The sequence below is a fragment of the Loxodonta africana genome, chromosome 1 (assembly GCF_030014295.1).
Source record: "Loxodonta africana isolate mLoxAfr1 chromosome 1, mLoxAfr1.hap2, whole genome shotgun sequence".
NCBI classification, from domain to species: domain Eukaryota; kingdom Metazoa; phylum Chordata; class Mammalia; order Proboscidea; family Elephantidae; genus Loxodonta; species Loxodonta africana.
Window position 1 is genome coordinate 188,588,936 of NC_087342.1, and position 18,043 is coordinate 188,606,978.

At 36.0% G+C, this 18,043-nt stretch overlaps 1 protein-coding gene across 1 annotated transcript in view; it reads left to right on the forward strand.

The window, feature by feature from the left end:
* Positions 1-8,925, forward strand: part of CLVS2 (clavesin 2) — an 84,526-nt gene extending 75,601 nt beyond the window's left edge. Inside the window, exons 4-5 of the mRNA XM_003404240.4 lie at positions 1,224-1,444; positions 8,838-8,925. Of these exons, the coding sequence (XP_003404288.1) occupies positions 1,224-1,444; positions 8,838-8,925 (309 nt within the window). The remainder of the gene's footprint in view (positions 1-1,223; positions 1,445-8,837) is intronic.
* The last annotated feature ends 9,118 nt before the right edge of the window (positions 8,926-18,043 follow it).

Sequence of the window (18,043 nt, forward strand, 5' to 3'; positions counted from 1 at the left end):
ACACAGATACACAGATGTTCATTGTAGCTCTAGTCACAATAGCCAAAAGGTAGAAACAAACCAAATACTCATCAACAGATGAATGGATAAACAAAATGTGGCATATACATACAATGGAATATTGCTCTGCCATAAAGAAAAATTAAGTCCTGATATATGCCACAACATGGATGACCCTTGAAAACATAATGCTGAATGAAGTAAGTCAGTCACAAAAGGATAAATATTGTATGGTCTCACTAATATGAAGTACCTAGGATAGGTAAATATATAGAGATCAGGGTTTAACTGTGGATACCACGGGTGGTTGGGAGGGGGAATATGTGAAATTATTGTTCAGGAAGCGTTGAGTTTTTGTTTATGAGAATGGAAAATTTGACAAAGGATATTGGTGACATTCGTAAAGCATGATTGATATAATTCATCTCACTGAATGTATAGGTGAAAAATGTTGAGTTGACTAGTGTTTTGTTTTCTATATTTATACAACGATAAAAAAGCTCTGTATAGCTGATAATACCAATATAGTTTTACATTTTAAATCTACTATCCTATTTTCCATTTGGACAATAAGCATGGATATCTCTAGTAGAGGAGATTCTGGCAACATTACAGAACGTAAGTCCTTTGGGACATGACCCGTCACTCAACCTTTCATGATGACGATGCTAATTTCCTTCTTTTGTTTATACCACACACTTTGAATTATAAAACAGTAATTTAGTGGTTACAGTATTTTTATTTTTATTGGTGATAAAGAGAAAGCCATACTGGTGACAGTTTTGGGCTTAACAACTTGAATAAGCTCCGTAATTGATGAGTCTCTTAAGAGAAGGATCTGTTTTAACAGCATTTATTATGCACATAATTAAGTTTACACAACTAATACCACCATGATGCACAGATCAACATGCACCTCTTTTTCTCCTTATGCCCCTCATTATGAATCAGAAAACTAAATTTCTGGTTCCAGCCCTTTAACCCAGTGAGTATCTTGACTGTCTAGAGACTACATAGAATCCTTGATCCTCAGTTTTCTTATATGAAATATTAGAATAATAGTACCAGCCATGCCTGTATCATAGAGTGGATGAGAACATAAATATTTTAACGGATGTGGGAAAATCTTGTATTTGCTCCTACCCTCATCCCTCTTTCCCAGCATCTGAATAGTGTTTATTCTTTTCTGTGTGTTTCTCCCACCCATTTTCTTGCATTTCTAGATATTTTTGCATGGTAACAACCTGAACAGTCTACACCAACTAATTCATCCTGAGATCCTGCCCTCTGAGTTCGGAGGAATGCTGCCCCCTTATGACATGGGCACATGGGCAAGAACGCTGCTAGACCATGAGTATGATGATGACAGTGAATACAACGTGGACTCCTACAGCATGCCTGTGAAGGAAGTAGAAAAGGAGCTCTCTCCCAAGTCTATGAAGAGGTATACTGGAATAGATTGGGAAATGCACTGGGGGTGGAATGGGGGGGGGTGCATACTGAGTCTAAATCCAGGTTTTATATTTTTCTGAAATTGATGTTTGGTGGGATTTTAAAGCTTTTTATACCTCCATGATGTCTAAGAAGTATGAGTCAGTGATAAAGTCATCTGAGGTAACCTCGTGTCAGTGTTGTTCCAAATTTACAATCTAGCAGAGTCCTTAGAAATTACCAAATCTCATGTTTTTTTTCAAACTTTTTCCTGAGGAGCCAAGGATTCTGGTAGGCACCTCTGGAAGAGCAAGTGGGAAGAGAAAAGTACCCATCTCCAGTGTAATAACAACTCTGCTTTTATCTGAGCAATTTTTTGGACTTCAGTGTAGGATTTTCTTTGAAGAAAGGGATTTATGGCGAGCACTCTCTCTCTGTCACACACACACTGGTCAATCCAAAGCACTACATTCAAAGCTTATGTTCCCTTTTCAGTATCTCTGCCAAGTCTCTGTTCAAATGTCTGACCATTCTTGGGGCAAAATGTTCTCTTTCCCTACAGCTTTAATCTTTATAAAATTCATTGGTGAGTCATAGTCTGACTCTCCGCTTTAATCCTCAGGTTATTTTTATGCTTATTTTCTTTCAATAAATGCATATTTATTGAACAAGTGCTTTATAATCGGCAGTTTTTAGGTGGTTTTGGATCCAGTGTAGATTGGAATGTGTCATTCAGTCTAGCGGTGATGGAGGTGGGGTGTCAGATACACAAATGCATAACTGGTCCCTGGTTTGCATTCTAGTTCTGGATTTGGATTCTATAACAAACAAGAAGTCTAATCTACAGGATTTCCAAGCCTCATTAACACTAACAAATATTATTTTTATGATTTGTTTTCCATCCACAGAAATGCAGGAACCAGAGCCCCCTCAAATTTCTTCTCACCTAGCTCAGGGAAGTCCCAAGGGCATCTCACATGTCATACCAAGCACTCTCCTGAAAACCGTGCAACATCCATCTTTGATCATGGCTCTGACGCACGGCTTGGCACCCCTGTTCTTCGAAACTGCCCTGTTTTGTGGCTGCTTCTGATGCTGATGATGTTGCTGTTGTTAGTGTGTGTCTGATGAGTTCCCTTGCCCAGGATGCTGCACAACTCGTCAGAGAGAAGGGAAAGCCCAGATACACATTCCATTCTTCAACTTCTCTATCAACAAGTTTATGTTTGAAACAAGCCTAGGCTACTAGACACCCTTCTCTTAGAGCAGGAGCCCTTAACTTGAGACCCATGGTCTCCTAACATGAGGGGTTTTTTGATGAACTCTCAAGAGATTCTGTTAAGTTCTTAAAATTGTATGCAAAGTTGCAAGTGTATGTCTGTGAATATAAGTATATTCTGTGCATTTTTCTAGAGAGAAGGCATTTTAACAAACTATCAAGATGTTTTCTAAAGCAAAAATAGTTAAACCAAAAAACCAAACCCATTGCCTTTGAGTCTATTCCGACTCATAGTGACCCTATAGGACAGAGTAGAACTGCCCCATAGGGTTTCCAAGGAGCACCTGGTGGATTTGAACTGCTGACCTTTTCGTTAGTAACCATAGCTCTTCACTACAATGCCGCCAGTGTTTCCAAAATAGTTAAAAGCAACTGCTTAATAATGGCTTCCTTCTAATAACAATAATAATAATCCAAATAATAATAGTTGTAACAATCGTACCTACTATTTTTTAAGTTCTTACCAGGAGTCAGGCACTGGGCACCTTTTGTTTTTGTTTGTTTGTTTTTACATTAATTTAGTTAATCATCACAGCAACCCTTTTTAACAGGAATATTTTATTCCCGAAATCACATAGTATATGGTGGAACAGGAGTTGCAATCCATGATGTATAGAGTCTTCTGTACTTGTTGATATAACCCTATTTTCTTTCCATGGAAGTATGGTACAGAGCTCCCTCACTCTGGAGCTGAGCTATGCAAGTATTTGGAGACTGCTGTGATAGGTGTCCCTATAGCCTTCTCCTTTGTCAGCTAATAGTGTGAACTTTTTTGAACTACTATTTGTGTGACATGTTTACTACTGTCGTCCCCTCCTTTGAGCTCATTTATCTCCGTATCCCCTACAGCCTCAGGCACACCACCATCAGTTGCACCCTACTCGCCTTCACTTTCCCCAACACCTCTGACATGGATTGAATTGTGTCCCCCCAAAATATGTGTCAACTTGGTTAGGCTGTGATTCACAGTATTTTTGGCTGTCCTTCATTTCATAATTGTAATTTTATGTTAAAGAGGATTAGGTTAGGATTGTAACGCCCTTACCCAGGTCACATCCTGATCCAATGTCCAGGGAGTTTCCCTGGGGTGTGGTCTGCACCACCTTTTATCTCTCAAGAGATAAAAAGGAAAGGGAACCAAGCAGAGAGTTGGAGACCTCATACCACCAAGAAAGCAGTGCCAGGAACAGAGCGTGTCCTTTGGACCTGGGGTCCCTAAGCAGGAGAAGTTCCTGGTCCAGGGGCACATTGATGAGAAGGCCAACAGAGAAAGCCTTCCCCTGGAGCTGACGCCCTGAATTTGAACTTTTAGCCTTCTTTACTGTGAAGAAATAAATTTCTCTTTGTTAAAGCCATCCACTTGTGGTATTTCTGTTATAGCAGCAGTAGATAACTAAGACAACCTCCAAGCTGGTGTCTTTCCCTCCACTCTTACCCTGCCCTTGTCTCACATTTATTATCCAATGATGGTCTAAAATTAAAAAAAAAAAAAGGCATATCAGATGATTGCACTTCTTTGCTTTAAAAGCTCTAATGACTGCTGATTATACAGTTAACAAATTCAACTCCATATCATGGCTTACAAGATGCTGTGTATTCTGACCCTGCCTACCTTCCCCTTCTAACTCACCCTCTTCCTCTTCTACTATATCTAAAACACAATTGCCAACTTTCTGCTTCTTCATCCTCTCCAACTTATTACTGTTTAAGGGCTTTTGCATTGGTTCACCACTGCTAGAATGCTTACTTTCTGCATCTTCAAATGGCTGGCCCCTATCAAAAGTCATCTTCTCCAAACAGTCCTTTGGTCTTTATCAACCATCAAGTATTAATTAGCTCTACCTATCTTCCCATTTGGAAACCCTGGTGGTGTAGTGGTTAAGAGCTACACCTGCTAACCAGAAGGTCAGCAGTTCGAATCCACCAGGCGCTCTTTGGAAACTCTATGGGGAGGCAGTCCTAGTCTGTCCTATAGGGTCGCTATGAGTCAGAATCGACTCGAGGGCAGTGGGTTTGGTTTTGGCCTACCCATTCTAGACACTGCCTATCAATCACCCCTCTCTATTTTCTGCATAGCATTATCAGTCTGTGAAATGACTGATCTTATTTCATTTTTTATTGCCTACCCCAAATGGAAGCTTCTTGGAGACCATGGTTTTGCATATCCTATTCTCTTAATCCCCGTGCCTGGTATAGGGCCTGACACTTGGGCGAGGCTCATTAAATATCAGTTGAATGAATGGAGTGCTGTGAAGTCAGTCAGTGGCCCCTTTCAATTGCAGTGTTCATAACTGAATAGATGTCATCTGACCCTCATATCACTACTTGCATTTAGGTTCCTCAGTTCTGTCTTTGAGCATAGACCTCCTTGGTTTCTTTTGGTTCCTGTTGTTGTTGTCACTGTTACTGTTCAGGCAGCCAAAGCACATTGCTGATTCATATTGAACACCCTAAAACTATTGAGTCTCTTTTACATATAAATCCATGTCTTCCTGAGTCTCTATTTCTTTGTTTAGCTTTTTGCTCCAAGCACATTACTTTAATTGATTAACACTTGTTAGATTTGGCTCAGTGTATACACCTTTGAAAGTCTTTTTTGGATCAGAATTCTCTTCTCCAATTAATTAGGCCAGTACTCCCCTACAGGGTTGATGCACACACACCGACTTCTCCAACTCTGAGGTTCTTGCTTCCCCTGACATGGGCTGATTAGGAGTTCAGACATCCTTTGTTTGGTGTAGGATTTGTATCATATGAAGTTTTTATGGTTGTATTTGAAACGTCCTGAAGGAAAAGATTAAGAGAGTTGTTTCACTTGATTCTCTTCTCTGTCAGGGAATGGCATCTCCCAAGGATGGAGGATGGGAGAAGATTGTTTTAGGTTCTACCCTGCTCCCCATTTCCTTTTATGTTTTATATTATGCATAGATTGAGAAATCATTTCTCCAGCAAAGAGGTGTGGGTAATTTTTCTTTTGGGCAAGTTTTACTTGAAGAACTTGACCCTTTGTGTAAATTTGTAGAGGGATGATATAATTAAGTGAAAAGAGACAAAGTTCTCCAGATGCTGGGAGTCTTCCGACATATCTCCAGTGCCCAGGATAGTTCCTGGCACATAACAGCAGCAATGAACAACAATACTAACATTGCTATGGTGATATGACCTTCTGATTTTATTGAATAATATTAAATGTTTATTGTTACTATATGCCAAACACTACTCTAAGTGCTTTGTACATATTGACTCATTTGCTTCTCAAAACATCTAATGAAGTAGTACTATCTCCATTTTATTTATGAAGATGCCAGAACACAGAGAAGGTAAGTAGTACTATCTCCATTTTATTTTGAAGACGCCAGGACACATAGCTACAGAGTACCAATGCCAATATTGGAACATAAGCAGTGATTTTCCACAGTCTGTTTCCCCAACCACTCCCAATTGCCTTGTGTCAGAATTTGTGCTGGGCTTTATAACACAGTATTGCATTTGATTCTCACTACATCTGTATGAGGTGTTATTTTTTTCATTTTACAGATAAAGAAGCAAAATGCTAGGAAGTTTAAATCACCTTCCCAGGGTCCCAGGGCTAGTAAATAGCAGAACCAAAAATGGAATCCAGCTCTGTCCAAAATCTGGTCTCTTAGCCACTATAGTGTAACAGAATATTGTAGATGTATAATAAATGAATAAACTAATAGTGATAACTAACCTTAAATTATTGGTTTTCAAGAAAGAATATTATTCATTGCACAGACAGTAGGGCCTGCATGGAGACTGCTGATATGTATTAACAACTCCCGCTATTGCATCTAGAACAGACCAATTCATTAACAGTGGGGACCCTGCAGAAATAATCCTGTTCTGTAGTATAAGAGATTAAAAAAAAAAAATCTGGACTCGCATGACAGTACATTTAGTTCAAGTAAATACCAAAAAACCTTAATTTGAGACTATTTCTACCTGGCTTGTTTTATTAAGGAATGGTCTACATATCTAATCAACATTCATCGCCTGACAATGCTGATATCTGTAGTACATGATAAAAGCAAACTAAGAATTCAATCCCAGGTTGAATAGTGCTCTGTTATTTAAAATGTTTTGTTAAAATTCACATAGTTTCTAATAATATTTTTTAAGAAATAGTCAAAGGACTTAAATGAGTGTGTGTGTGTGTACGTGCGCACACTTTAATAAAATACTAGAGCAAATCCTTAAATTGTGTATCTTGTGCTGTCTGAAGAGCTTTGATGTATACTTATTGAATGTTATTATTATATACCTCGACATTTCGTATATATTTCTGCAGACAATTGCTTTCTCCATTGTCCTCATTACTTTTCACTCCCAATGCTTAATATTAAAGTTCTTTCAGTATAGAAATTATTTATTGGATGGAAGTTAAGTATTTAGATATAGACTTGCATACTGAGATCCTGTTGTTTACTAGATCCTGTGATACACATTGTGTTTACAGTAAGGAGAGACACTGACAGAGAATCCCTGCTCACGGAGCTTACAGTTTAGTGGGTACCAGTTGTCAGGCTAATTCTTTAGTCCGGAACTTTGAATAAACCTCTCTCTATTTTAGCATGGATTCAGCTTGGGAAACTAATTTTCTTAGGTGAATCTTATTGAAAATAAATAAATAAAGATCTGTTCACTAAGTATTTTGTGCAGTTATGCACTTCCTTAAAATATAAATCTATTTATTCATGTACTTTTTCCTAAGATAATTATGTTTGTTGCACTTAAAGTGATGCAAAATCTCTCTTCTCTCTCTCCTTGTCATCCTTGTTCTCCTCCTTGTCCTCCTTCTCTTCCTTTCCTCCATCTCTCTCTTTCTCTGACTCTGCTCTAGTCAGTCACCTTTCTGAGGTAGGCATCTAATTACCTATTTAATATTGAGATAAATTCGTGAAAATGACTTAGGAAATAAAACCTGTGCCTTTTTTATGCTCCCACCTTCATTTTCATTCCTTTTCTTAGAAACAAACTTGAGCTTATTTAAATAAAGGAGTCAGTTTATCAGTTAACCCTGTAATTATTTTTGCTTTAATAATTAGTTCTGTTGCTGTTCTTTTTCATTAGCATGTGCAGTTGTATGTTAGCTTATAGTCTTTCTTTTTGAAAGTTAATGAGGTCTGCTAAGAGGCATATTGCCACAGCTATAGCCTATTGGCTGGAATGCAGCAGCAGGGGAAAAATTCATTACTGAGAAGAATTTTAAAAGGGCAGCTGCTTCCTTAATGCTACAGCTATTAAGACGGTAGTTTCCTGCCACAACAGTAGCATGTCTCATTGACTTTCCTCCTTCTTGGTTTCATGTTGTTTCCTAATGATGAATTGAGATATGATCCCCACCTGCTATCAAGGGAATGTGTAAGAGGGTTTCAAATTATTTGCTTTCTTAATTATAAGGTGTTGCTGCCTGAAGAAGAGGGAATCTTACTCTTTTAAGAGACTTCAAACATTTTATGAAACTTTCAAATTAAGATTGATTTTTTTCTATTTCTTTTTTAATTTTTATTGTGCTTTAAGTGATTGATTTTATTTGGATGTCCTAGTTAGAAATTTAACAAAAATCACATTCGACTTTGGATTTTTTCGTAATGTGATCATTCAAATATAAAATGATGGTTAGAGAAAAATGGGCATTTATATTGAATTTGTTCTGTAGAGCCCTTTAAGAAAGAAATCAAGTCTCCTATTATTTCTGTTTTCTCATAACAATGATTTTGGTGCAATATTTTCTCCATTTGGAGATTTTTTTTTTTTTCTTGTAAGGGGGGACACATTTGTCCTCTTATTAGGAATTCAGTATCTCAGAGAATCCTGTTCCATGGTGAAGAGGAGCACTTAAACCTGTTATGGTCTATTTAGAGTCCTTTGCTGTTCACTATTTTATTTAGAGGCCAGAAAGGATTGTTTCCTTACTCTTATGTAAAACACCCCCATAAGTGTTTCTCTCTCTGAATGTGCAGTATTCTCAATTCATAAATTCCTTGATGTAGGGGAAGATAATCCCGCATCCAAGGGAGAGTAATAATGAAGAAAAGACAGAGAAGAGAATGTCAAGAGTGATTATTTGGTAATAACTCTCTGACATTGGCTTTATCCTTTGCAGATCCCAGTCAGTAGTGGATCCTACAGTACTAAAACGCATGGATAAAAACGAGGAAGAAAACATGCAACCTTTGCTCTCTCTGGACTGATACTCTACACTCCATATGGATTAGAAATGGAAGGTACTAGTTTTCAGCAACAAGGACAGCACTGTGGAAGATTTACCAGCTGGAAACCTATTTATTCATGTTAATGTAGCATAATATATAATAAGGTGTCAGGCTTTCCCATTTGCCTGAACCATGGGTGCCCTGAGATGGATTTAAAAAAAAAAGTCAATAATTTATTCTGTTAAGTGCCAAGTTCTTTGTAAATACAATGTAATCTTCATGTCAACTTTGTAAATTTTGGTAGTAACCTAATTTGGAAAAGATTGGCTCATGAGTCCATGCCAGCGATATGAACTATAACAAAAAAAGAGAAAAGACACATAAAAGATCAAAGTGAATGAAGTGTAGCCCTGGTTCCTATGAAGCCATATATCAGATATTATAGTGATTGTTTCATTGTTCTTCTCTGAAACTCTGTCAGTATTCAGACGTTCTTTTAATGGACACAGGGAACTAGATGATTCTAGGAAATTATTATGATAAATGTATTTCCTGTCTAGTGATTTTCATTTCACAGGAAATGTGTCCTATCAGCTATTACTGGCCTTGCATTTTAGAGACAAGGAATGGCAGATGAGCTGGTAAAATGAACACTTGAACTCTTCAGTGTTGTTTAAGTCCGGGAGTCTTGCGAAAAGATAAGTCCCCCCCCAATTAAGGTGTGAAATTCTTTTCAAACTGCTGTATTCACAATGTGCCCTTTATTCAAGACCCCTTTGTATCTCTGTCTGATGTACTTTAAGAATTTCTCCCAAAAAACTCTTCTACCAGGAGAAAGAGAACTCATTCGTGAATAGGTTTTGACAGCTAGTTTTGAACGTAAAATTTGCCACTTACAGATAAGAGACTAATTTCTGATTCTTGTGCATTGGTTGGAAAATATATATTCACACACACATATATATTTTTATTGAGCTCTAAAGAATCCTTGATGTGACAGGCTTATAAAAATAAAACATACATATTCAATTGTCTTAGAGATGTTATAGATTATTGATGAGATGCTAACTCTGGAAAACCACTTCCACTAAGTTAATGAAAATGAGGTATAGTGAAACAGACTTGCAGTGAACCTATTTAAGGGCATTCTAATTTAATTTGTAATGCAATCTTGAATCTGTTCCATTTTGGTGAATTTTTTTTTTTTTTATTCCTCAAAGAAGCAACAGATCTCAATATATAGTGACCAAGAGTAAAATAGTTTTTTGTTTTTTTTTTTCTGAATTAAAATTAATTTTCTATTATCCTGGTAATCCTATCTGGACACATTTTCTTTTCAGAAAGAATTGAGTGAACAAATTGCATTCAGGAGACATAATGAAAGCATCTGAGAGCATCTGAGATAGCATATTATAATTTAAATCCAGGTTTGAAATCCTTATGTTATTTAAACTTATTTCATAAAAACTCTTCAATTATGGCAAAACTTAAAATCATATCAAACTTCAAATTCCAATGTGAAAAAGCAAGATTTTTACCACCTTTTCAGAGTGATAAAATTTGAAATTGAAAAGTTACCATTAAAATATTCTTTTCAGAGAAAAATAGCTCAAGGAACTGTTAGAAACCAACAGACGTAAGGGTGTGTAGAAGACTTTACATACTTTTCAGCCAGAAGTTTCAAAAATTCTAATTATAATTCTACAGCCAAAAATCTTAAAAACAAGATCAGTACCTCAATCTGCATGTACAAATGGACTGTCTAGTGTTTGTAAAAATATATCAGTTAATATGAATGAATGATACCTTAAGAATGCCAATCTCCAATCAAAAGCAGAAAAGTAATGACCAAGGTCAGGTACTCTGCTCTATCCATGAATGCCACAGGGATTAGAATGAGTTGAGGATAAAGAGCCACAGCAATTCTCATCTTCAAAAGTATTGTAGCTGTTGGTGTTTTTCTGGGTTTTTGCCTATTCATTTTATAGCCTAGTGCTTTATATACTATATAAATCAGTGTTAGACAATATGATGCACTAGAATAGAATAGAAACAACCCAAGTACGGAAAGGCCGTTGACTTTTCATTTTCAGGAGTTTCTCTTGATGTGCAACATTTATTGCCAACTTTTAGAATTCTACCAACTTCAGATGTCAACCAGCATAGCCAGCTCTTTTCCACTATCCTTAAAGGTAGTGTCACACATGGAATAACTAGAAAGGCATATTTTATATGTATACCAATCTAATTATAAGTACCATTCACGCTATCTCCATATCCCACATTTGGAAACTTTGCATTGGCATTGCTGTTCTACTGTTCTTCTTCAAATGAGAAATTGAGATTTGGCTGGATTGTGTAAATTGTTGCAAAAATGAATGAACAAAACACAACAATGATGCCTTTTGAAATTACTATATCTAGTTCAATCTGTGAATAAACTCATTTTCCAGTAATGGTTTTGAAGCTGCTGAGTCAAAGGATAACTGTTCAACTTTTCCCCTCAGCATGAGCTAATGAGCCCTGTTTAAGAGTTGTTTTTACTCTCAAGTGATTGTCTGTGTCATGTAGCTATGGTGTATATAAAAAAGCACTCCTATAACCTTTCATTTTAATTGCGATAGTATACCTCCACTCACACTCAAATAATAGACTAAACTTGCCACTGTATTTTGAGATCAGGGCTCTGTTTTTTTAGGTGTCTTGTTATTCAAAGTTTGTAGACTTCAAGGAATTACCACATTTGATTTGGAATGAGCCAGTAATCAATTTACTTCTCTCACTCCACCTGCTCCGCCTTCTATTTCTTACATCTTTTCTTTCTTCCACCTTCTTTTTCTTACAAATTTTATTTCTTCCAGTTGCTTCAGGGGAAGCTGCTTCCAAAGCTGGTTTAAAAATAAATAACTTCTCTTACCATGTTGTCAGCGACTTTTGCACACATTTTTGACTGATGTTTAAAAAGGAAGAAATTATCATGAAAATATACTCTAAGAAATATGAAAAAGTGCCTCTAAAAATGGAATAAAGCAGTGATACTGGAATATGGATTTTATTTGTACTCTTCTCCAAAAAGGAAATACGTGCATCTATAAGATTGAAAATAGGTACCATTTGAAGAAGAATATTTGAAACCTTGCTTTGAGTATTCTCATACAGTATTCTTTATTGTGTCCAATACAGTATTTTAATACATGTTATTAACCTGCTTGGCATCATATACAAGTATTAAATAGAGTTTTGTAAGCAAATTTTTGAAATGTGAATGCATGCTTTCTTTTATTTCTATAATAATTTGCATAAGTGTAGGCAGAGACATTCTTAAGTCTTTTCATATAAAATGCTTGTGTACTTAAAAAAAAAAACATTACAGTATTGGAAATTCATAACATTCATGTGCAGGAAAGTCAAGCAGTTAGGTTGTCTTAATATTGTTAATGAGGTCATATTGTTAAACCTTTGAAGTGTCCATAATAGTCTTGAGGGAAGAGAAGGTACCTCTGTTGCATTAAGAAAATGGAGAGTTGTTATAGACTTGGGGGAACGTATCTCTGACTCTTCAGGTAAAGAAATCTTTAGAATCAGGGAAGTGGGCCTTCAGGGACAGGCTTCCTTTGCTTCTACAAACAACCTAAAAGTTTATGAACATGTCTATGATCCTTTAAATAACCTATATTAAGAAAACCTGAGAGGCTGCAGTACCTGCTATTGTTTTATCTAAAAGTCTAACTTGTCTGGTTGGTTAATATCCCTTTGCTTCTTATTTTGTATATATTCATTAATGATAACTTGAAACATTGTCAGTAGCCAAGAGGACATTTCAAAAAGATTTCCAATGCACAAAATAAAATGAGCAGAGCTCTGGCATGGTATTTGAACTTTCTAATAGAGTATTTGTATCTATAACATCAGTAAGATAATAACCATATATTCTATCTTATATGTGCTATATAGACATATAGCCTAGTAAATAGTGGTTCATTTTAAATTTGTAAGGCATGATCATGCAAGAATAGGCAGACTAGATACAAATATATTGGAACAGAAGCAGAAGACTGGCGAAATATGCAGGATATGTAATTATTCTTTGGTGGGGAAAAGGATTTCTGTTTGTTTTATTTAACAAAACAGCTTTCCAATATATTGTACTTATACTATAACCCTTGGCACTATTTACTATTTGAAAGGGAACAAATAAGTAATAATACTGTAATATTATTATATCATGAGTGCAATAGCTTAGAGAATATATTTTTTCCCATGGATTCCACTCTTTGTTTTAAATAACAGCTGAGGCCAGCACCACACATGGAGAGAATGCCATGGAGTATATTCAGTGCTGAGTATAGGATGAATTCTCCTGGGCTGTAGAAAAAAATGTAAAATAGCGACTGTGTGGATTGAAATACGGACATTGACTTCTTTTCAGAGGAGTGTAAGTGATACGTTGAAATCAAATAATGTTTAAAAACCAAATAATCACAGGAGTTAAAATAAATGTACTTACAGTAAATAGTGGATATTGTCATAGTTTAGAAAGTGTTTGGTCAGTACTTGACTTATCCTCAAGTCTCAATGCAAGTATTTCTGTCTTTAATTATATCAGTGCATTTCTTTTGTTAAAATCACTTTTTGTGGTGAATGAGTGGGACCTAGATGAAAATTGAACGAAATAAATTTTAACAACACTTTTAAGATTGAATCAATCCCAATTATTTTGAAAAATTGCAATGGGTTAGCTGTAATTGGTTTGCTTATAATACAGATTCAAAGCCATTGTCTTGTTTCTAATATAGGGTTTCAATTTTTGTATTTGTCTTTAAAAAGAAGTTCATAAAACCAACTAGCTCTTGTCTCCAAAATTGTCCAGGGAAAGAAGATGCCTAAGAGGAAATGATCCAAGTCCTTTTTAAGACTTCTGAGCATACTATATACTATATGGCTCAAATGCCTTTGACCCGTTGAGGGATTTATTTATTTCAATACAGTATTATAAACAGTGTAACATCATTTTTGGAGTAATACATAATACATTTTTGTTTTAAAGTATATTTTGCATATGGTGAATGTTGAATTTGTTAGTACTGGATATACATCTGTGAAATGGCTATTTCTAAAAAAGTGCCCCAAAATCAGACAACAATAATTTTATTTTGAGAAAAATTGTGGTTATCTTTTTTAGGTTTAGATGCCCGAAGTTTTCTGATATTCAAATGTTTGTAGCTTATCAAGGAAAATACCAAATTGGTTTCATCAAACTGACATTTTCTGTGTTCTATAATTTCTAAGCAAGCTATCAAAGCATAGTTGAATGAAGTTGTAAACCAACTGTTAAATTGAACATAGCAGAGGGAATAGTAAAAAAAAAAAAACCCTAAAATAACTAATAGTTTTATATTTCCATGTGAAATTATTGGATTAGACAAGTGACCGGATTCAGAAATTTTATATACAAAAACACTGATTTAAACAAATTGTATTAAAAATAATCCCAGTCAAAAGTGTGAAGTAAAATAAGAATATTCAGCCTGATTTAGAAAGGAAAAAAAAAATGCTTGCTCAATAATACACACATGTGTCTTCTGTGAGTTTCCTTAATTTATCCTACCTGTGGATAAAAAGTCATCTAACAAGATAAAAGAGGCACAATTGCATTTACCTAAAACTTCTTCAGAAACCCTGGTGGCATAGTGGTTAAGTGCTACGGCTGCTAACCAAAGGGTTGACAGTTCAAATCCGCCAGGTGCTCCTTGGAAACTCTATGGGGCAGTTCTACCCTGTCCTATAGGGTCGCTTTGAGCCAGAATTGACTCGACGGCACTGGGTTTGGTTTTTGGTTTAGAAATTCCTAAGGTAGATTTTCTGACTCTCTTGGGCCCCCAAATAGATGATTTTCCTGTCATAGCTTTTGAGGTTATCAAAAAAATGGTATTGCCGCTTTTCTTCTAAAGCCATGTCAGGACAAGGCAAGTGACTGCAAAGCACCCTGAGTGAAAGTAAATCCCGGGCAGCCTGAAAAACCCAGAGCTGTTTGTCTCCCTCTCTGATCACCAAAATGTGCATTTCTTCTTTAGGCAGGTAATGGAGAAAATATTATTAATTATAAATCCAGAAAAAAATATTACAAAACATAAAGAGTTTCTGGCATCACAAGTTACATACTTGGCCAATGACAAGGGACTGATACGGAGCGATAGAATAGGATGTGGAATCTGTTTGCACACGGCAACAGTTGAAGAACCTTATCTCCCAGCATCATGTCTGCTTTTAAAAAGAAAACTATGTTCTCTTCTCCCCTTTTTTCTAATTGGAATGATAAAAGCACCCAGTAGCCAGAAACTATAAACACTTTGTGTGTTGCCTTTAAGAAAAAACTGCTCTATCATACATAAAAAAAATAAACACAATTCACTTTGTTGCATAGAATTGAAATATTTGCATGCTAATTTTTAGATTCTTACATAAAAGATTTTAATAATACAAGAATTTAGTGCTAGAAAATTATTGAGTGTTCTTTGTTTCTGGGATTCATGGAGAAGACTGGTAACATGGTTTCCTTTGACTCATATACCTGACATTTTTACTTGGGTGTCCAATGGCATCTCAAAATGAACATTTAAAATATCCAAACTTTTCTTCTTTCACTCCAATCTTGCTTCTCCATTAGCCTTTCCATCTTGCTGTTTATAGTTTCTAGGGCTAAAAACTTTGGAGTCGTTGTCTTTTTTTTCTCCTCTCTTTGTCTCACAACCACATCCAATCAGCTGGCCCATCCTATTGACTCTGCTTTGAAATGTATCCACACTCTGCTTCTCTAATGTTCATTGTCACCAACCTGGTCCAAGCCTTCAAAAATTTTCACCTAGAATATTTTTATAGCCCCCAAACTGTTCTTGTTCTGCTCTTGACCTCTACAGTCGATTTTAGAACACATCAGCAGCAGTGATCCTCTTAAAATGTAACTCAGATCATTCCACTATCCTCAAACCCTCAGAGTTTCTCATGTCCCTTAGAATCAAAGTCAAAGTCCTTATAATGGTGGATAAGTAGGGTTAATATGAAGTCAGTGAGCACCAGTATAGCAGAGTAGCTGGCATTGTACAGCTAGTACAATGCTAGTTGATAAATATTCTTGCTTCTAATGTCCTACATAATATACCCCTCACTACTGATCTTGACTTCTCTTAGATCATCTCCCTTGCTCTCTATACTATTGCGAAATTGTCACCCTTGCTGTCCCAGAAACTTGCTAAACATGCTTCCACCTCAGGACCTTTGGATTGCTGTTCCCTCTGCCTGGAATTTCTTTACCCTAAATGTCCACATGGTTTATTCCTTCTACAGTACCAGTCTTGGGGCAGTTGACCAGTGGGAAGGTGGTCCTGTTCGGATAACCAGGAGTCAAGAAATAAAATATTTTGGTTTTCTCTAAAGAAAAAAGACAACAAAAACCAGGGCCCCAGAAGCCATCACAAAGAAGGGGTCAACTGTCACCAGCAAGTTCATCCATGATAGGGAAATCTCAGATGAAAAGAGAATGCTGGCTTTGGAGCAGAGCTGGAAGATCAGGTGGTAAATGATAAATTAATTTCATTTTCTTCAGAGATTAGACCATCTCCTTCAGGTCTTTGCTTGGATGTCACTTTGTCAGTGAGGACTCCCTAGATTTGCGTATTTAAAATTAAAGAGCCTCATGGCTCTCAATATTCAATGTTCTGCTCTATTTCTTCTCCATAGCATTTATCACCTTCTAACACATCATATGGCTTGTTTATTTTGCTTATGTTCCGTTTTTCCCCACTAGAATATGAACTCCACACGGGCAGGGATTTTTGTCTGTCTTGTTCACAGTTGAATTACCAGTGCCTTGAACAGTGCCTGGAACATAGTAGTAAACCCAAAAATATTGCATGATAAATTTTAATTCGTTGCAATATGTTATGTTTCTTTCATACTAGCTAGTAATACACATTTCAGGAGAGTCCTTTTTTTTTTTTCTTATTAAGAAACATCTTGCTATTCATCTTCAAAGGAAACATTTTTCTCTCTCTCATTGATGATGGAATCATGAACCATTCTAGAGAAGAGAATTACCTCCTTCTCTTCCCCCACATCTGATTTCCACCCCAGGGCCTGATTTTTACATTAATGTCTTTGGAAATTAAAGTCAATGGACCCTATCATATGTACCTTACATTGATTCTGGGGGAGACTACAAGATACCTCAAATGAAAAGTCATTTGAGCTCAAAACCATAGTGAATTCACCTTTGTTGGCTATCCTAAATAATTCCAATTAAAAAATGTAGGGGATTAAAAGACCATAAATTACCCAGTATTAGAAGCCAGGTGAAGAGAATATGCTTGCGTTGTTACTTTTACTGAAAAGGAGAAGGAGAAGACAAGGAGGGGGGAGGAAACAGCAACTAAAGCTCCTCTGCAACAATTATAAGATCAGTGAAGTATTCTGGTGTTTCTAAGGTATTCCCATGATCTAGAAATCTATATATTACAACCATTTAGTCTATAAACCGTTTTAACAAATGTCTTATATTAATTTGCTTTTATATTTGATATATTTACTTATATCTTGAAAATTTATAGCTCTGATACCAGATCCCAGATGGCAGGAATTGTTTGAATACATGCTCATGTATTCTAACTAGCGTTGCAAATTCCTCCCTTCACCTCTATATTTTATTTTCAGTTATCATTTTTCTGAACTTACAGTTGCATTTGTTGTCCTTAACTCTTCCCATATTTTTATTTGGACTATGTTTTCCATAATTTCAATGACAAAACGTTGTAGATATTGGCTTTTGGTGTTATGGGTTTCATATTTTTATTCTTTGCAAATTATCTTTTCATTCTTACCAAATCTATGTCATCCCTTTTCCTCAACTGCATTGTTGTGCCTTTTCTTACATTGTAGCAACTCAAACCTTGCAGTATTATCATTTGCAAGGTCTTCTATTAAGAAGACACTGAAAATAAAGGATTGGCAGGGGTATTGAAGAAGGAACTACAGTCTGAAGAATAAGGATAGATGTTTGAAAATGTTTTCAGAAAATAACCAGCCTTTTAGTGGCTTCGTGATGGGTAGAGATTGTGTTTATTTTTGTGAACTATATAGCACATTACTAATCAATATAGATCAT